This window comes from Apteryx rowi, unplaced genomic scaffold (assembly GCF_003343035.1).
Source record: "Apteryx rowi isolate R43461 unplaced genomic scaffold, aptRow1 scaffold_120, whole genome shotgun sequence".
Taxonomy (NCBI): domain Eukaryota; kingdom Metazoa; phylum Chordata; class Aves; order Apterygiformes; family Apterygidae; genus Apteryx; species Apteryx rowi.
In genome coordinates this window covers 1981481-2003191 of record NW_020447420.1, presented here as the reverse complement: position 1 = coordinate 2003191, position 21711 = coordinate 1981481, and the positions used below count along the sequence as shown (strand labels likewise).

The 21711-nt window shown below is 36.6% G+C and overlaps 1 protein-coding gene across 11 annotated transcripts in view; it reads right to left on the bottom strand.

Annotated features, from left to right (window-relative positions):
- Nucleotides 1–21711, bottom strand: part of RALGPS1 (Ral GEF with PH domain and SH3 binding motif 1) — a 130819-nt gene that overhangs the window by 41288 nt on the left and 67820 nt on the right. For all 11 annotated transcript variants that reach the window (XM_026090311.1, XM_026090294.1, XM_026090304.1 and 8 more), the window contains one exon: nucleotides 66–203. In XM_026090311.1, the coding sequence (XP_025946096.1) occupies nucleotides 66–203 (138 nt within the window). The remainder of the gene's footprint in view (nucleotides 1–65; nucleotides 204–21711) is intronic.

Below are 21711 nucleotides of genomic sequence, written 5' to 3'. Positions count from 1 at the left end.
ATCATGTTATTGTATTAAAGAAATTTCAGTTAAGACTGAATAGGTGTAAAAAAAAATGCACCAACCATAGTTACAGGAGACTTGCAGATCAGCTATTATTCGGAGAATATTATTCATTTGATTGGATCTTTGTTCATTCTCCATGATGCTGCCTGAAGCGGGATATGCAGAATCAATGTAGATTAAATCTAAGAGATAAATTCCTGAAACAAACAAACAAATTAACCAGTTGACCTAGTGTTTATACAGAAACAGTTACGTCATTATTAATGAACAGAACAGCCAGTAACTACTGACCACCATTGTGGGCTGGTCCCATAAAACAAAGGAGAGATTGAGTTTTGTATGTTCAGTTCTTAACTAGTATTTTAATTCTATGACTCTTCTTAAAAAAGAACATAGTAGGTTTTGATCATGCACACTGATATAGGCTGATGTCCACTATGAAGAATTTGCAGGACCACAACAGTGACACTAAAAAAGTAAGAGTAACAGCTGCCATGAGCCACTGATGACAGTAAAGGTAATCTGCATGAAGCTGAGAACAAGTACAACCATATCTGGCTACAGTGAACTGTTTTGCACTGCACTGTAGTGCCTTCTAGGTCTGCCACTATTTACTACATTAAGATAGTATTACATGTTTTTGCTGAGGTTCCAGGCTGCATTTGCTAAAAGACAAAAAGGAATTAAACTTAGGCTGTGATTATGTGATGATTTAAAAAAGGATAAGCAAAAAGTTTTTTATTTATTAAATTGTTTATTGAAAAAATGTACTTTGCCTAGGCCCTGGATTTTTTAGCAAACACAGGAAGACGGTGATGATTGCAGTTGCCAAAAATGCTGACTGTTCTCATCTGAATTGCACATCCAAACAGATTTCCAAAGCATTGGCAGACCAGATCAAATGTTGTTCTTAGGTGGGACTGAAGCATACTATACACAGAAGTAGGGTGTGGCAAGATGTCAGCTAGCTTCATCATCGAAAATGTACCTGTATGCAAACATTTGCTAGGCAGGTATTCTGCAGATTTAGTCTTTGTTGTATGGTACCTTTACCTTTATGAATTGTATAAGGAGAAAAAAGGCAGGAGAAAAAAAGACTGAAATAAATTCACAATACTGCATAAAATTTCTTGCATGTTACCTGACTGCATTTATCAACACATGTAATCTCACTTTCATGCATGCCATTATGATTTGTAGTGGGCTTCTTTTAGTGCTCTGGGAAAGTTAGAAAGCCATCACAAATGAAGGAAAAATATTGACTGTGAAGTATATACAACATACAATCATCAAATTTGAGAAAAATGAAACAGCAGGGAGATCACATGGAAAGTTTTAGTTTTGAATTTTGGAAACCTGAAATACAATGGCAAGCATCTTACTTTTAGTTCTGCAACACAGTCTTGCAACACTCAAGAAAGCTACTCTGAAAGCATAATGCAAGGCTCATACATTTACTTCAGTAACTTACTGAAGGCTCTTAAATGAAAAGGAGAATGAGTAAAGTCAGAAAAGACTGATGAGAGAAATGTCCCTGAAAATAGAGCACATTTATAAATGCTCTAAGATCTTTCTACAGCAGTATAATGGTATCTTTATTAAAGGAGAATCAGAATTTTACCTGGTGGCATTTTATCTTTGCATTGGCACAAATAATTGTTGAATAATGTAGGTAGAAAGGGACATATGGAAGTCATCTAGTCCAAACTCCTGCTCAAAGCCGGGCTAAACTGAAGCTGGATCACATTGCTCAGAGTCCTATCAAGTCAAGTTTAGGGATGGAGACCCCGTAGCTTCTCTGAGCAACTTGGTCCAGCACTTAACCATCCTAACACTGATTTTTTTTTTTCTTTTATATTCAGTTGTAACTTTCCATGTTACAACTTGTGACTGTTGCCTCTTGTCCATTTGCTGTGCACCTCTGAGAAGAATCCGGCCTGTCTTCCCTATAACCCTCTGCACATGACAACAAAACGTGTAGCAAAAGTTATAATGAATTGGACCCACAGAACTGGAGAACTGTTGCTTGTTTTGCTCCTACACAAAATTTGGAGACTAACAAACAGGAAATGCCATTGCACTGAAGCAAATGCACTAATACACACTCACGCACAAAATAAAAATTTTCCATGTGATTAATGGATGAAATATAGAACCTGACGCAGGTTCTTCTAGAGTGTTTAAACTATCAGTTTAAAAAACTGAGTAAAAGTAGAAAAAATACATTAAACAACAACAAACAGAGAATTAAATCAGCTTCACAAAACCATTTCAAGAAGTAAAAGTAAGCCATCCTGAGACCTTGATATGCCCTAAGATTTCTGGCTTTCCACTAAATCCATTATCAGGTGAATGTAACCTAACTATCAAAATGCTTTGGCATAACTAAGAGTATTACTGGTATCTTCCTGATTGTTTACAGTTATTTTACATTTCATCCATGAAATTAGACTGAAATCTTCCTCAGGAGTGTGTGATAAAATTTTGATTCTGCAGAACTGTCTTGCAACCTATAATAACTGCACAGAAGTTCACAGCATCTCAGAGAAGTGGGCAGGACTGTCTCAGACACAAAGTCTGCCTGTGCAGCTTTCCAGGGAGAGTGGAACCTGAAGCATTTTATGCTTTCTAAAACCATCCACTGCTTTTCAGGAACATCTTTGTACCATCTATGTAAGTGCTGAATACAAAAGCACTGCAAGCTTATAGCTGTTACTCCAGTTCTGAAATCACATACAAAATAAGTTTTCAGCTCCTCTTAAGTTAGCAAGCAGCCCCAAATAAAAGCCCATTAAAGAAAAGATTTTTGTGTAAGCTTATTGCACTCAGAATGGATGTTATTACAGACTGTCCAAGTCTTGGGACTTACAGTCCCAGTACCTGATTATCAGGAGCTCCAACAGATTTGATATTCTAGTGCTACTTGCTCTTCCACCTCTGTTGAAGCCAATCTGATGCTCCTAAAATCTAAAGTTCCAAATTCTTAATTTGATAGAGATAATTCTTTTATCCATAGATTTGAGAGGAAGAGTTGTGAAACGCAGTACCTTTTGAAAGCAAGAGTGATATAATGATTAATTAGTATTTTTCACTATAAGTCAGTATTCAGAAAATGCTCTGTAAAAACCTGTGCAGTAGAAATCCAAGCATCACAGAAATCTTTGCCTGGGTAAGTGCTGCTGTATTTTTTGACTCTGTAGTTTAGCTAAAAAGATAAATGGCATAGTTTCCGAGTCTCAAATGTCATTGCACCACTCTCTCTGACCTCAGTGATGCTGGAAGGGAAATCCTTTATGAATGCAGTGAGACAATGCTGTACAAAATGTACTGAGCCTGCTGTGAATGCTGTATTCAAATAGACTGAATAGAAATCACTGCTTTACTTGGTGATCACTGCAGCTATTGCTAGAGCGTCAAAAACATTAACTAAGTCTGATCTTTCTTTAAAGGAACGCTTATACATTTAGGGTCAGCTAAAAGGCAGAATTTAATTTAATATATTCCTAAACTACTTTATGAGCTGCATGGCAAAGTCAGTGATTCTTTGTTGCATAATAAAAAAAGGAACATTCTATAGGGCAGGAAAATAACTTGTGCAGCATAAAAGTCTGCCATACTTCCATATTAAATTTTCCATTTTCTTTTTTGAGCATGTTTATAATTGATGACATTTTCCCCATGTTTTCTTGCCTTGCCTTGAAAAGAACACTCTACAATTTCAGAAAAATAGCTAGCTGGCTCAGTTACACTCTTGCAGCTTTATCATGTTAAACTGTCTTGATAAATTCCAGCTATTAAAACAACAGGAAATACAATATGCTAGTCAAGTGCAATTTTTTAAAAGGGACGGAAAACCACTGCAGTGAATTGCATGCAGCACATCTATGCAACACACTCCTGAGTAATTTGGCATGTTTGCATTAATTACAGATAGTTAATAATCAGCTCTTTGGAAGTATATTAAGTTTGCGCAGTGAAAACAAAAACTATCCAAATCTGTACTTGTGCTAATTATTTTAGTGAAATGTCCTGGTAGTAACTGTACCCCAAATTTATTCAGATGCAAAAAAGCCCCCTGGAAATAAGATTTCCATCTGGGAAAATACAAATTCTTTCCTGAAGACAAAAATGTCCTTATGTGTCCTCTAGTACTCAATAAAGTCTTATTACTATCATTTAGAACTATGAGTTACAGATCAGCAGCAATAGTCAAGTGAATTTAAGAAAAGCCATGTGGCTTGCTGAAGTTTGCTCCTTTACAGTTTAGGAAAAAAAGACAAACCTGGCAATTTTGTTAAATTTTGACAGGTACTAAGTATCTGCATGAGCAAAATCTCATTCACATCTCAAGTACACCTAATACTTCATTATTACATTGTTTTATAGCTCAGATTCAGTCTTGCAGTGGAATTTTGCATATCTTGGGTGTTGTCTGGAAGATTTCCATTAATGCTTCTGCCCTGAGACTTAGGAATACTGTATGGAAATTCCTTGCAAGACTTTTTCTCACTGGAGCTGGACTTGCTACTGTTCTGTCTCTTCAGATCTCTGCCACCTTGACCAATAAGCAGCTCATTGGGTCACACTGGATTACGTCCAGTAGCAGCTAGGCTGCAACTGTCTACTTCATTTCTTTAGTACTAGCCTATTCATTCATGTGTTCTGCAAAGTCCTTGCACAGCTTAGGCGAGAATGGGTGAAGAAATTATATGAACTGTCAAAGAAAAATTAAGAAATGGACTGAGTCAGTAAAAAGCAAGAACAAACTCATTTCATTAAGAACTGTCAATGATTTGCTAAGAAACCATACAGCCATGACTAAACTGTTTCTCAAGACTATACCAACCTGTGCATTTTGATTAAGAAAGGATCATATCTCTGATAGACCTACTGATGTGACAGATCACAGATTGCTCCAGTGGCTGAAGATAATTTGATACCTCCACCAGAAAAAAAGAATGTTTAGTCCTTACAAGTGAGTAGAATAGTTTGTTTAATAATGCAACAGCATATAGCCCCAACTGGAACTGCTAGTCTTGCTGCAGTGAAAACAAAGATAAAAGATGTTTAGAGATCTGGTCAAGTTTTACTTACACCAGTCTAGTTTAACTTCCTTCACTGGCCCAGATCAGTCCTTTAAAAATTTTATTCCTATATTAAAAATGCTTTCTCTCCTGAAGAGGTAATGCATCTTATAGGTGTACATGCTTTGTAAGGGGGAAATTCATACGGCTCAGACTACCTTAACATGTTTAGCTGAAAAGCAACCTGGGGTATTTATTGCTTTCTCCCCAAAAGTGCTTTCTAAAAACTATTCTAACTTTGTTTTCATTTCCATCTCTACACACCTGTGGAAACAGTTACTAAGGTAGAACTCTGTACCATTAAAGTTATGTATGTTTTCAATAAATACCTTCTTATCTGTTCTGCTTTCTATCGAAAACAGCCTCCATTTTTGTAACCCGTATTAGTAGCTTGGAATTCCAGACCTGTGGATTAAGTATGATGATCTGCTTCTTATTGCTCTCAACTACAATAATATCACAAGCCAAAAGGTGACCAACATTTAAAGAAAGCTGGAGTGATTGACTTGGCTTCTCTGTATGGTTTGAATACAGCTCCATTGAACTTAACTTTTCTATAGCAGTTTATTTTGTCCCTCTCTCCACATGCTTGGAAATGGCAAAAAATCAAATTTTTACTTAAGAATATTATGTGAAAAGGATGGCACAGTTATTTTTGTACATTTATACATTAACATGGGTAACATTTTAAATCTAAGAGATTATGGATAATTCCTCAACATATAGTCTACTGATAGCTATAGGCAGAGTAACTTTTGGTGGTTACTGGTACTTACTGCCATCTTATTTTATATTAAAATCTACAGCAACCAACAGGAACCATCCCAAAACCGAATTGCTGCTTTCAGCTCTTCTGAACTTACCTATTGCAAAGGATCCAATTATGCAGAGTGCTGCTTTAGCTATCATCCAACACAGAGTTACTAATATTTACGTATCACCAACTGGATCAGGCACTTGACACACCCTGATTTCCCCAGCACTGGAATGGCTATTTATCAGTCTGATGTTGAGTCAAACCAGAAAGATTTAGTCACCCAAAGATTCTTCCAGGTTCTGGAGATCCCACCTAGACTTAGATTCTTTGTGGCAGCTCTTCACTCTCCCCTTTTGTCACCTAGCACATCAAAATGTTGTTAGAATAAAGGAAGTAAAACGTTTACTTGTTCAGAACCTCCACATTGCAGCATGTCTTATCAATCTACAGCAGCCAGGTTCACAGCTGCTTTCTGGCTATTTTGAGCAACTTTGAAGCTATTCTCATTGACACCAAGGATATGAAGATTAATGGTACAAAACCAGAAGGTGTTAAATATTTTTTTAAGGCAAACAGTAAATTTTCCAAGATAATATACAGATGAGGATCAGGACAATGGGATACAAGAGCAACAGAAGGGATGGAGGATTAACATAAGTTCTGTGGGTTCCAAAGTACAGTGTAGGAAAATGGGCTTTTTGTGGGTGGGGGCAGGGCAGGAAGACAGATACCAAACTGATGGATATCGATAACGAAATTAAACTGAATGCAGAATGTTGGGATAAAACAAACCCTATTCTTTGTAAAAAAAATCAAGCTACACCTATTCAACTGCATTCTCCTTCCTCCCTCCCTCCTTCTTCAGCAAGAGGGATGATTGTTTTTTTATAAAATTTTTAGTGTTACCAGCCTTCATCTTGGTAGTGGCATTTCAAACTCGTCTATAAGTACGATGTGATAAGAAGAGTAGATGAGAATCAATTTATTTCACTGAGAGGAAAGAGATTTATTCCCTCCAGTGAAAGACTTTAAGACCTGCCTCGCAAAGGAGAGGCTCAAGGTTGCCATAAGCCAAAGAAAACACACAGCACTAGCTTTTCAAACCTTGGCTTACATTTGTGCTACTGTGCACAGAAAAAGTTCTCTAAGATGTGAAGCCATCAGGATATTTTCCAGAGGGTGAGCTCATGGGCAGCTGCTTCCACAGGCAAAACATTTTCCAGTGATATTAACTTTTCTCCATTGTTACTAAAACTAATTTCCCAGCTGGTTATATGTGGACAATACAGTATCCATTAGTGTATGGTATCATGGAAATAATAACACAGAGTAAGGAAAAGCATGGCCAAATAATCTACAATTAAATGAATCAATGGAAATTACACTGTGTAAAGGGAAGAGGTTATTTTTAAATTGGCAAAAATAACTATAATACCTAGCTCTTATAATTTTTATCATAGTGAGAGCTCAAACAAAGCAGTAACATTACTGACAATTTAAAGACAGGGAAACTGAGGTACAATACGAAAATGACCCTGAAATGCAGTAGTCAGTGCCAGCCAGATCATGAATTTTGAGTGCTCCATTCACTAGACAACTACTTCCAGGACTAAACTCAGTTGAAAAGGTATTTATGGAGAATTGCAGTGTTCAGCAGCATGCAAACATAAGTCTATATATCTGTGTCTTTTGATTCACTTTTGATTAAAGTCTTCTATTATTCTCTTCATTCAATAATCAAGGCTTCTGCGAAAGAGAAGAATAGAACTGATGCAGGTAACAAATATCGGTACTTTGGAGGTAATGGGTACTTGCTCAACAACTTGCTCTTAAGAAACATAATTCTAACCCTTATCAAATCAATGATTACACATCTTCTAGTTCTGATATATCTTGGTTCAAGTATATAGGCACTAAAAATTTCATAAACAGCTATGAGATGTGATTTGTTTTCACTAAGAAAGAATGACGTAAGACGCTATGAGTGACAATACTTGCAGTCCAGTAAATAAATCACATATATGAAGTTACGCCAGTGGGAAAAGCTGTGAAGGTATTATTTTAAACTCCAGCATCAGAAACAAAAGGCAATCTGTTTTTAAAGCACTTGCTGGGAAATCTTTGTTCAGATTTTCTGCTCTGCAACACAGATTTCTTTGACCCAGACCCAGGCAGGTTACCACTATCCTCTATTCTCCACATGTTCAGTGAGAAAGACAGCATTTCCTTCTGTAAGAAAAGCCTCATGAAACTAAGTATTATGACCATGGAGCCTTAACAATTTACAAAAGTGGGGTTTAAGTTCCTTGTAGAAAATACACAACAATGTGCAGCCTGTAAGAGGAGTAGCATTTTCTCTTAAGAATTTGGGAATTCCAATCTGTTTTGGGGTTTATGATAATTTGCAGGCACAAGGTGTAATCCAGAATTTACAGCACCTAAATTGTCTCACAACAACTGTTGCAAAACTGAAGGTGAAAAAATAAAAAAGATTACATTGAAAACTTGCAACATTCTAAATGTGTCTTCTTCTCCTCCTTTCTTTTAATGGATATAAAATTATATTGCATGATAGTAAGGCTAACAGTCCCAAAATTGACTGGCTGGAGCACACTACTACTGTATACGTTATGTATGCTTTTAGTGTGCAGCGCCCTGCTAAGAGTCTTTGCAATTCTGTAATGCAAATAAATTAGGAAGCAGCTTCTGTATGATGCTTTTGTTAGTCAGACATTCACTACTTTGCATCAAAGAATAGTTACCTGAAAGAGAAGTATTTCAGATTAGCCTGGTGACTTCACCTTGTTATTCTTACTTAACATTTTGATTAAGTAGAGTGTTAATCGTGAGTATTTGTTTAATAAATTATATTGTTACTATAACAATGACAAGCACAAACAAATGGTAGAAAGGGAGAACAAAAGTTAAATATCGCAATGAACATATTTAGTTCCCTACCTATCGTCACATACTCTTTCTAAAGATATCCACAACCCAGAAGCCCCTGAGTACATTTGTTGCAGTGAAACACGGATGTCTGAGTCTAGTACATTCAGTAGTACAAGAAGTGGTGTCTACAAGACGCACAGTAATGGGCATGCGTAGCAGAAGGAAACCTATGGAAAGTAATTATATTCCTTTTTTTGTCTCCCACAGTTGAGTAATCACAATGATTTGATAGGAAAACCAGAAGAGACAAAAATATGTTTCCAATTTCTAGTCAGCTATATTAATGAAAACCTTTTCCCACATACACTAGTGAGGTTGTAACATACTAAATCAAGCAGAGGACAAAGAGAAAGCAACTTATCAATTTACTACTAACTGGTAAAAGCCCAAATCACTGCAGTCAGCAGTCTGCAAAACCAGAGACTCCATTCTTAAGAGATTAGCTCACAGTCAGAGAAGAGCCAACACTTCTGTGGTTTCACTGGTTTCAAGAACTTTGTATTTTTTCCGTGGACTAAGGGCTGGAAAATTTTTCTGCAGAACCAAATGTGTATACTGGTTAGTCTTGGTAGGATTTGGAATACTCTAATCACAAATTATATGTGAATCTTTGCCAAGTCAACAACACGTGACTTGTAATATATGTTGCCAGCCCAGTGGCCAAGTGAATGAGATCAGTCAGAGGAAAGTAAAGATGGGATTATGACCAAATTTATCACTCCTGATGCCAGTTAGACAGAACTTAGTATCAATACCACACACACACACACAAATGCAGAACTATAACGAAGCTGAGTCAAAAGGACAATAAACTTTTTTAATAAAAAAGATTTGTATTATTTTTATTTATACAGTTCCAAATTCCAAAATGTTCCTGAGAAATACTGATTTTTGGTATTTACAGAAAACTACTCCTTATAAAGCATCATATGCTTTTGCTGCAGTTAGTGATCTCTACCCAAGTGATTTTCCTTTTTAAATCTCATTTTAGAAAATCTCTACAATGTTAAAACAACTCCAGAAAAGGTTCAGATTCACATGTACTGGCATTACACACCTGACTCACCTGCAACATGCATCACTTTTGACTTCAACTACATGTTCCTTTTCATCATTATGCAAACTTCTCATCTTACTCACACATTGCTGAAAATTTCTTCTACCCTTGTTGCCTTGTTCATTTACTCTTGTCTCTGCTGCATTTACCCTATCCTTCCCCTTTTGCTGACTTTCTTCAGCAAATCACTTCTAACTTCTTACAACAGCGTTTTTAGGTAGGTTGCCTCGCCTTTCAGCTCCTTCCTTAAAAGTCTGTTTGCTTGCCGCAGCTATGGAGAAAATAGCTGACTTTTACTGGTGTGTCTGAGAAATAGTAAGGGACAATTGTAGTTCTTAATTAAAACAAAACCAATCTCTTCCAAATTAAGTGCATCTTAGGCTACAAGAAAATCTATTTGCATAAAGAAAATATATGCATTTTCACCATCTTTAGATGGTAATTAATTTGGGCATTGCTAAAACTAATAAGCAGTAACATAGATTGTTGGGTTCTGTTCTCCAGTAAAGGGAGGAACAGAGCTGGACATAAATTATAACGCTCTTTTCAAACAATAACTGCAATTAAAGAAAAAAAAAGTCACAAAATTTTCTCCTTCCATTGCCATTCACTGTAAACACACTGAGATAGTCCAGGTAATTATGCATGTCTGACCTTCTCGTGATTACCCCTCTCTGGGCTGCTCTCTCAAGCCTCTCCCTGCCCCATTCTATTCCTATATTTTGTATTCACTACAGTGTTATAGCTAAACCAAAAGATGCCTGCCTTATTTTACTGCATAGCACATCTGATTTGAACATCACAAGTAAGTAACAACACGATTTTCTTTATGTGGCAAATTTAGCTTTTTTACATCAATTCTTGAACAGAAGAACAGCATGAATTTTACTTCACTGACAGCAGCAAAAAGTTAGTTTCCTACAACAATGCTCTGAATTAATATCTTCAGAGCCTACCAGCCACCTGCCTCTCCTCAGGTACTGAGATCTGACAGACAAGGAATGGTAGTAGGAAGAAAAACAACATCAGCCAGACTTCACACCAAAGAGCTCAAGGTTATTAGTCACTATGATCACTGTACTAGTGATTAGATTTGCAGTTCTACAAGCTGCCAAATTCATGAAACCACAACTGTAACAAAAGATGGGGCTGGCTACATGCTTCCTGGACTGCTAGAACTTTCATGTGCGTCTGTAGTTTGACTTACCACAGATTCTCCAGCTATGTTCTGACTAATTTTTAAAGACCAAACCCATCAATTCTTACAGCTTTTGTCTCCTTGAAGTGTGAGCTTACTGGGAATGCTTGAAGTTCTCAGATAAGTTCCCACAGTTTCCCTTTTGCTTTTACCCAGTACAATACTAAACAGCACTGTGCTAAGAAGCAGGAGAAAATTCCCCTCCTTGTAGCATTTTCTACTCTTCATTTCCACCACTAATGTAACTACAACTAGGATTCTCTTAAACTGAGCTTACCACATACAGGGCTTATTGGTTAAAAACAATTAATTTTAAAGCATTTAAATCTAAGAAGCAGAGCATTCTATGCAGAGCAGAGCATAAGTAGCATTTTAATCTAAGAAAAGGTTAAAATTCAGCTTCGAGATACTGCACCCTAAGTTTCTGCTGCAGACACAAGCACTTCTGAAATATGACTGTACCTTCAGCAGAAGTTACAGAAAGAATCCTCTAATTAAGCAGTCAAAATGTTAAAAAGTAACCACTATGTTTGTCTTAGCTTTTTCCCCATTTGTACACCACACAGTCCTATTTAACTTGTGGACGATTTAAATAATGAGAAAAATCAGGAACCATCCACAAGATACATTAGCCTAATATAGTAAACATGCAGTTGTTTATGGCTACAGCAACAACATAGTTTTGTCCTGTGTTGAAAAGTGTAGAAAACTTGCACCAAGGATTTTAATCCTGCCTCATCTTTCAGAAGTAAATTCCATTATAATTAAAGAAATGTGTGCATATCTGAGTCTGTTGGAACCATCAGTGAAGGTGGTGATAATCATTCTAATTTTTGTGTGTTTTATCTTAAGAAGTCCATTTCTGCAACCAGTGCAACAGAAAAGACGACTGAAATGACCAAATAATACTTGACCAACTTTAAACATATTACAAGAACATCTATATACTTTTTTCTTAAGCTTCATTTTTACTAATTTTTACCATTTACTTTAATAGCACTTACACAGTAAAACAGACTACCTACATCCACTACTCAAAACCATTTTAAACCAATGCAAACAGAACTGCTTAATTTGGTAGTTTCTTCAAGGTTCAGTGGCCCTAGAGAGTCCATATATTTCAACAGTGTGGAATAATTACATAGACACTCTGCACACAAAAAAACCTTCAGAAGTCAGTAAAAATTTTGGAGATGGAAAGGGTACGTGCATACCTAAATCAATGAAAGAAACTGTATCCGTCACTGATGAACTATGTTTAAAATGATTTGCCTCATTTCAAAATTACTGACCACAAAAATTCCAGAAGCAGAAACTGCCAAATTCCCTTTCTGATTTGTAAAGCAGGTTTAAAGAACCTGTTAGGACTGGCCCACACTATTACATGGTGTAAGGGTGATTTGTGATTAAACATCTGTAAAACAAAATTCACGTTACATCTGTGACATTAAAAAAAAGAGTTTTTCATTAAAATTAACATTTCTGATGCTCACTTCTTAAAGAATATCTCCATGTTGTGCTGACTTATTACTCAAGGATAAGACCTTGAAGAAACATTTCAAATGCCTTTAAGATACAACTATACTTCTTTTCTGAACTGCTCAAGCTTTGGAATAACTAGTAATTAACATTCAACAAGCAAAACTACAGATTTTTCAAGAAAATATCACTGGTGCCAGCAGAGCTCACAGAAACCTTTAATGGGAAATTAACCCACTCAAAGAGTAGCAGAACCTCTGAAACCCCTCAATCTATAGATATCTATAGATACTGGCTTATGATTTAGAGAATAAGGAAAAAAAACAGAAGTCAGATGGAGACTTAAAACATGCTGAAAATATTGGTTATAATCCTTGGGTCATTGAGAAGTTATGCAGGTAAAATCAACAAAGAGAAGTTTCATACGACACTGACATTCTCTTTGATAAAAGAGTACAGAACACGCCTGGACAAATCCAGAACTCCAAAACCACCTTAGAGCTAGTATTTACAACCCAACTGAGTATTTTGTCATGTGGAATCTGGAGATAGGAGAACACCTCCATAATCCTCTGAACTGTGCTAGATAACAAAGAACGCGTGTTAAATACCTGTAGACTAAATTGTTCTCAACGCACATTTATTTATAAGTATATGAATTCTTTTCTTTCCTGGTATACTCATTTGGGATGTCAAAACAGTGGGTTAGGATCGGAATCTTTTAACAGCTCTAAAGTTAACAGTAACTTTTCAAAGTATTTACATATATTACATCTGACTTCATCTAGAGGTGATGAGGAAATATACTCTGAAATCCAGAGAAAATTCATAAAAAGTTTTAATATTTTAGTGAATAGATTGATACGTAGACTTTGTGAAATAGTAATCAGCAGTCCAAGAATGAAGTCTTAATCTCATTCTTTTATTTTTCACTTCTGAAAAAAGTCTTTTAGGGAGCACAGCAGAAATGAGATAGAAGGAACTGTATTATGTAATACTGCCACAACTGCAACTCAGTGACAGGTTTCAGAGATATTCTCAGTAGGGAAGAATACACTGTCCTGCTTCCAAAGAAATGAAGGGACATGAAGGGAAAGAGGAGAATATCTACTAGCCATAAATCTGTTCTATCTGAAAAAGGGACCTTGGAAAGCCAGACGTTTCAAATATAGCACCATAAATTTAACAACAACCCTCAAGCAACTCTATGTAAAACAACTCTCTTCAAGGAACTTCACAAAGGATTAAAATATTTCTGAGGCAAGGATGCACTGTGAGGGGACTGACAATCCAAGCTGCCTCATCTTCATAAGTCTAACATGTAACTGTTGCATGCATTTGTTCCGAAAACCAGTCAAACGTTAAAGGACAAAAGGTTCATGCTGGGAAAAATGCAGTAATTTAAGTTAAAAAAGAAAAAAAAGTAATGACAAAGTCTTCAACGATCATGTCAATGCCAAAGATTGGTATGGTGATACAATTGCTGATTCTAGAATTGGAAAGAAACAACATTTTAAGCCAGTAAAATGCTTCTTGTCTAATAAACAGAAGAAGCTGAAGGACCCAGCTTATTTTAATTTTGCCCACTTTCACGGTCTTCACTGTCCTGACTTCAGAAAACAACCTGATCAAACTGGCAAGGCAGAATGAAACTGATAATTGTCACCAATTTCACTGGTGGGAATGAAATCACGAACACTTAATGCTGTGAACCTTGAGCTAGTACAGCCATCCTTGCCCTTCTCTGCTCCTTTTCTTTTGCATATCTTCAGTCTAATGAGAGTGTGAAAGCTCACAATACCACAAAAGCTTTTTTCCAAAGCAGCATATAAAAGTAATGTCTATAATGAGTTTGCTGGTAAGTTACTAATATGGTAAGTAGTTAATAGAAGTGCTTTCTGGGACATGGTATCTTCAGCACAAGGGTGAAAGTCAGGGGAAGTGGAAGATGCATTTTGTGTATCTGCCAGTTTTTTTCTTTCCATTTTGTGAACATTCATCTATATGAAAGGAAAAACAATTAAGATTTCAAGCCACATGACTTTCTTTCCAAGAGAGTAGTTAGAATCATCTTAAAAACATCAGGAAAAGAATTTTCCTTATATAAACCGTCACACAGGTAAAGGGAAAAGGGAGACTTTTAAAATGGAAGTTTTCCACAAATAAGTTACAAATATATGAATTACAGCTTTAATTATTTAAATTGCTTTAAAGTATTTTAATGGTAGCTGCTACAATAGGAGTTGCCAAAAAATAGCTTGACATGGAAATATGCACTAAGCACAACTAACTGCTTTCATGTCACAACTGTAAACAATGTATTTCATTAACTTTCCATCTCTTGATAGGATCGAGAACCTCTGCATATTATTTACACTTCTATTAGGGAGGCAGATGCATATTTGCATTTACCTATATTTAAATCAGAATCTCAAAACTGCTCCTTGGTGTGACTTCACTGTAATGTATTTACAGTACAGCCTCTCTCTTCATATTTTCTTGTTAAAGCAGCAAAGCTGCTTGGCAAAATCCACACTGATACTACAAACACCAAAACATTGATTGAACTAAATCCAACTAAATACTGAAGTGAGTATTTTTTTTTTTTTTAGAATGAAGAAATGTATTCATGATAAAATTTCTCAAGAAAGACATTGAAAAATTGGAGATGGTCCAGTGGATGGCCATCAAGGTGATGAGAGGATTGGAAAATGTGAAATATGAAGAAAGGTTAAAGGAGCTGGGTTTGTTCAGCATAGAGAAGAGAAGGTGCGGGGTGGATCTAATCAGTCTTCCGATACATAAAAGGTAGTTATAGAGAATTAAACATTGGAATAGGTTGCCCAGAGAATTGGCAGAATTTCCCTTGCTGGAAATAGTCAAGATTCAGCTTGACAGGGCCCTTGATAACCTAATCTATGGCCCTGCTCTCAACAGAAGGTTGAACCAGGGGGTCCAGCGATCTCCAGGTGTCCCTTCCTACCAGGACTTTTCTATGGTTCTACGACAAATGCAGCCTAAGCCTACACATCTATTATTGTAGGGCAGTTTGGGAGTACAGGAGCCATATGGACTAATTTGTTGTTGCAAGGCTATGCATGGACACAACTGGCCATGGACACTGATTTTTAACTGTGAAAAAGAGACTGCTTGAAACACTTGCTGTACTCATGACATGTAAGCAAAATTCACCTTACAAAAATGTATAGCTAAAGAAATACCTTTATTTTGGTTTAATCAACTTCAACAACCTGAATTAACAAAATAAAAATTCAAGTTGGTAGAATACACATTTAAACATTTTGTAACGCTTGTCTGGTGAACAAGACAGAATGTGTTAATAACTATTTTAGAGATAATCACCATCAACATTATATCTGAAACAGTGTTGGTTTTTTTCTGAGCAAAAAAGCACAGTATGTGTGGCATACAAGTCTGCAGTATTTTTTTGTCTTGAAGCAGCAATTTATCATATAAAGACCAAAGATTTTCTGTACTGGAATGTTTTCTAGATCATATGTCATTTCTTAATTGAATCAAACTAGCTTCTCTTCACACCAGTAAGCACACATATGCTTATTATACACACATCAAATTCTCTCTCTCCTGGTTTCAGCTACAGACAACATTACTGGAGGGCCACACTACCACTCAGGGCTTGTCTATGCCTGGAAAGTGTAGATGAACTATTTTGGAATATTTATTCTGGAATAGACATTCTATTACAGGCCCAGCATTCTTCTGGAATGATCATATCCAAACAGAGAGCTTCATTGGAATAACTGCTTCAGTAAGTTTTCAGTGTAGGCAGCATTTGTCAGAAAAAAACTTAGGGATTATTAAGGCAAATGGACTTCATAGCTTCAAAAACTGTGCGTCAACATATCATCTATACCCAGTGTAAGTCTAATATACAAATCTACCTCCATTAATCAAACATGAAAATGCAAAGAATTCAATAATGGAAATAAATGTTCCTAAAAATGATTTTTTTTCAAGAAAAACAAGAAGATATAATTGGATTCTACAAATGGTGTTATGTACTCATATGAAAAAAAAGTAAAAACTGCTGTGGCATTTGTCACCTCTGTCAGAACACAATCTAAAACTAGATTAACTATATTAAAAAACAAACAAACCCTGCAGTACTTTAACAAGGTTTTAAAAGATTGGACTCAACTCACACTCACACCAATGGCAAAATGCTTCATTTTTAAAAACTGGATAATAACAATAAGGGAAACTACATCACTATTATTATAGCATGTGCATGAGTCCAAAAGCATTTCCACTCGCAGGATACGTGCATGAGCAATAGCTTCAGCAATGGGAGACAACGAGCAACTACATTATTCTTAAACATCTCCCTTGAAAGGCATAAGTATCTTTAAAAATAACCATTCATTCTACAAAAATCAAAACAAAATGCCAGCACTGATTCATTTTCTAATTCCACCTTCTACCAAGAACATCTCCCACACTGTACTGTTTCTTTTTGCTCCCTCTATACCTAAAAAGAGAAAACTAATGATCATCAGCTCCAGAAAAAAAGTTCAGATCACACTTCCTTCTCAGAAGCTGTAAGACCTACTGGAGCCTTACACTGCAACCTTGAATGCCTCAACTGATTAAACATCCCTGAGAGGACATAAAAGGAGGAAAGTCACTCCCTAATCATTTAGGACTTTTAAGAAAACAACATTATGAATTTCACTTTATATTTAAGGTAGATTAGAGAGCAAACATATAGCATGCAGTTTGCAGGAAAAGTTGCTTAATAGAATGCCAACTTCTGAAATGTTATTTTACTGTTTGCAGAGAGGTGACAACCAAACAGAAGACAGTTTAATTTCAAAAAAGGTTTTTAAGGTTAGTTCTTTGTATCTACTTGGCACTGGTGAGGTCACATCTAGAATACTGCCATCTAGTCTTGGTACACCCCTGTACAAGACAGACGTCAACCTGGACAGAGGCCAGCAGAGGACCACTAGGATGGCCAGGAAGCGGGAACACTTGACACATGAGGAAAGGCCTAGGGAAGGGGGCTTGTTTAGTCTGGAGATGAGAAAGGGCCAGAGGCCAGAAGGTAACTGCAGTTATTTACCTACCAAAAAGGAGTCGGGGTACGAGTTGTACTGAACATAGAGCCAGACTTTTCTCAGAGATTCACAGTGACAGAACAAGAAGCAACTGATGCAAGTTGCAGCATAGGAAATTCCAACTGGAATGGAAAAAAGTCCATCATGGTGATAGTGGTCAGGCACTGAAACATTGCCCAGAAAGGCTGTGAATTTCTGTCTCTGGAGATTTTCAAAACTCAGAAGGACAAGGACATGAGTAATCTGATCTAACTCTGAAGTTAGCCCTGATTTGAGTAGAAGGTTGAACTACATTACCTCCAGAGGCCCCTTTTCCTATATAATTTTTTCCTGTTCCCTAGTAAATTGCTGATATGGCTATGCAACTGGTCTGCATACTGTACCTACTTTCATGCTGACAGAAATGTGACTAGAGAATAGCAATTGTGATAGATGTTTTAGCAGATAATGCCTTCCTAAAATAAAATGTCTGTGTTCATTATTTTAGATTCATCAGCGGATTTTGATATTACTGATCATCAAGCTTTGCTCAATATATCTTTACAGAAAAAGATTGGGCTGTTCTTCAATGTCTATCTTTACTTGTGTTACAGCTCAGACAATAGCTGTAGACTGCATGCCTCTATCTGAATCAAACTCTATAGTACAATGCCACATAGCACAACGGTACCCTTTCTGCACAACATGTGACCGAGGCCACCACGGCAGCAGTGTGAAGACACGGTCTACAACATGCAGGTAACAGTTTCATCTCAGTAGTCCCACCTATCGAATATTTCAGTACAAGGTATGGGCAACACTTGACCTGTAAATATAAATTTAAATAAATAAAAAACATTGATCTCAGTAGCAGGAATGCTTTGCTTTGGCTGCACAGCAAATAGTATGGTTCCCTAAACATAAAATGAAATGATGGGTTATTTGCTTTCTTAAATGTCCATATGGCCAGGTTAAATTCTTTCCAGAAAATTAATGTGCAACCAGCATTGCTAATTCTACCTGCAGATTCCAAGATTTACCCAGGCATATTGATATATGATTTTGGTTTAGGCAACTCCAGATTTTTTGGAAAGTATTCTCAGTATAAAAGTCAGAGCTGGCTGTGGATAAAACATGCTTAAAATTAAAGTGCTGATCATTCTGTCCCTATTTCAGAAATTTCTGTGAAGTTTGTGTTAATGAAATACACAAGAAGGCAAGCAAGAAACCAGTCTAAAGAAAAAACCCCTAACTTTCTTCATTTATCTTTTTATGCCCTTTGTCCTGTGTGCACACACACTGTGAATAATCTCTCTGTTCCCCTCTTCCATCTAGTGAATGATAGTACTATATACACTTTTCTTCTTTTCAGATGTTCATGGCATCTATCTGCTTAGCCCTGTATTTCCTGTAGAAGATACTGCATTTCAATTCTTTATACAGCTGCAAGTATAAAAGTTCATGGGGACTTCGAATAAAGCTAGGCAGGAAAAATTTAAACCTGGAGATGCTCCTGAAGGAACAAAAATGCCTAATCAGTTCACATCTACTCTAAATGATTTATTTTCCTTTACTCTCTATACCAGTTAAGAGTTCAGATTTGTCAGGAAGAACACCTTTTCCCATGAAGCTGGCAAAAATATATTACAAAATATAAATTTTGCAATAGTGATTCATTTTAGTATTTTTAAATATTTGCTTCCTCTCCCTACTGGAGAATTAGCCTGCCAGTCAATATACTGAACTACTGGACTGGATAACTCTCACAGCAGTCCCTGCAGTGCTTCACCTCTTTTACAGAAGGATCAGTGACATATTGGGTCTTGACAATCCTCCCCACAAAAGGGAGATCTGTAGGGAGTTCTGTCTTCAATTTTCTTCCCCCTAAAAGCACAGAGAGCATGCTACAGCAATTCAGTATCCTCTCTGCTCCAAACCCTTTCAACCTACCACTAGCCCTAGGCTAAGGTCACATCATACTTCAGAAACAGTTTGGTTATCTGTACTAGTATAAAAACTGGAGGAGTATTATATTAATCCCACAAAATGAAACTGAAAGAAAAAGAATTCTTTCAAACGTTAGTCATCCATATTTGATTGCCAACAAATGCCAACAGCGTGTGCCTTCAGACTCATGACAGTTTCACCTACCTTGTTATCCAGTGTCAGAAAGCAGAGAATGCTTAGAGAAAGAATATAAGAAAAAAGCAAAGTTGCAATAGTATTTTTCCAGATTTAGCTTCCTGTGGCCAGTAATCTGTGGTTTAGGGGCTTCCTGAGATAGATCTTGTACAAAGATTTTTGTGCTTAATTTTATCGTATTTCTTCTTGACAACATTTCTTCTCTGAATTTGTCTGTCCACTTTTTCCTGATACTCATCACACATTTTTCAGTTTTTGTTTTCACAACATCCTGTGGCAATGAATTCTGCAATTCAACTATGCGCTGTTTGAAAAAGTAATTAGTTCCATTGATTTCTTAATGTCTGCCTTTTTAAGGCTGGTACATTCTTATCTATTGTGCATAGCCTGGAGCTTCTGGATCACTCGATCCAAGGTTAATTTCTATGACCCACTGTTTTACAGTATTATCACTAATCACAAAAGCCAAGTCTAACATTAGATCACTCCTTGCCGATTGAATTACTCTGGTGAAAAAATCTGTCAGCTTTCACAGCCAGAAATAACAAGGGCCTGCCACTATTAGTAGGATCTGTTATTCTCTAATCATGGATATTTAAATGTAAGCTGATCTATGAGATTCTCAGTATTGAAAAGCCAACACAATTATGAAACAGTTTGAAAATCATGTCATTCAGCATAAAGCCTTTAACAAAAGCAATGAATTCCACTTCATAGTATCGCAAATCCAAGGAAAGGCCATTCCCACTTTGTCCAAGCAAAAGTCCTGCACAAAGGCTAATCCCATTTTTCTCTTCTACCCTTCCTAGTGCTCTACCAAACAATCAGATATTCTGTTCACACTTGGCACCTCCATGTAAAAACTCTCTGCCTTCTGCCAAGTGGGTGCAACTTTATTTTTCCCAAAAGACAAACTGTAACAGATTGAACAAATAAAAAGACTTTGTCATAAACAGTTTTGAATCACCCATACATAGAAACATTTCCAGGAACAGGGTATTTAGACTGTTGCAGGAAAAAAAACAAAGCACTCAGCACTCAATCAAAAGGTTTATCTGTGCACTAATGTGTTTTTTTCATATTCAGAAGAGAGGCTAGTCCAAGAAACATGGTTTAGCTACTTCTGATCTTTCAAATCTTTTTTCTTACATCATGTTTTTTTTATGAGAGCATTAATGAATTAAAAACACACCACAAGAGAAGTCTTTGTTTAGCCCAATTCATGCAGTTAAATGCCTAAGCATTTAATTGCACTTATTTAAGTGCCATAAAACCAATGGAGCCCAAGTATGTTAAAGAGCTTAAAAGTGCTTAAGAATGAACTCTATCCTTGGGAAATCTTTTATTTTCAAAATTATGCTCTGGGGCATAACAGTAAGTTAGAAACACAAATTTTTCTATAAAAGCAAAGGACCTGAAAATGTTCATTTTTAGATGAAAATGAAATAGTCAACTCAAGTAGTAATCCAGGCAAAGAACTGCCTGCACAGCTCTGCAAATAGCTGTGAATTTAAGGAATTGACCACCTCAACATCTTGGCAAACAGTCTTGGCAGACACCTCCCTTCACTCCTCCCGCTCCCTGCTTCCCTCCCTCGGGAAGCTCTGTGTATTTGCGGGCCGAAAAGGTACCTGGGAAATGAGGGGGTGGGAATTGTTGGCAAGTTGGAAGAAAACCTGATGGGCCTGTCTGCTAACTCAGTCAAAAATGAACAGAACTATCACATTCTGGTTCAATTAAATCAGCATTCCCTCCCCGCCCCCAGTATAAAACTACTGCATTGGAAACAGCTATAATCTCAAGTATCCAGATTACCCTATTTACCAATGCTGAAACAACCCTTCAGGCCCTGGTTTTGTGTCCTCTTTAGCCATAAAAATGAGTAAGTTTTCAAATTAAATTAAACTATAATACTCATATAATGATAATAATTTAGGAGAGGTGCTAATATTCCCTGTAGG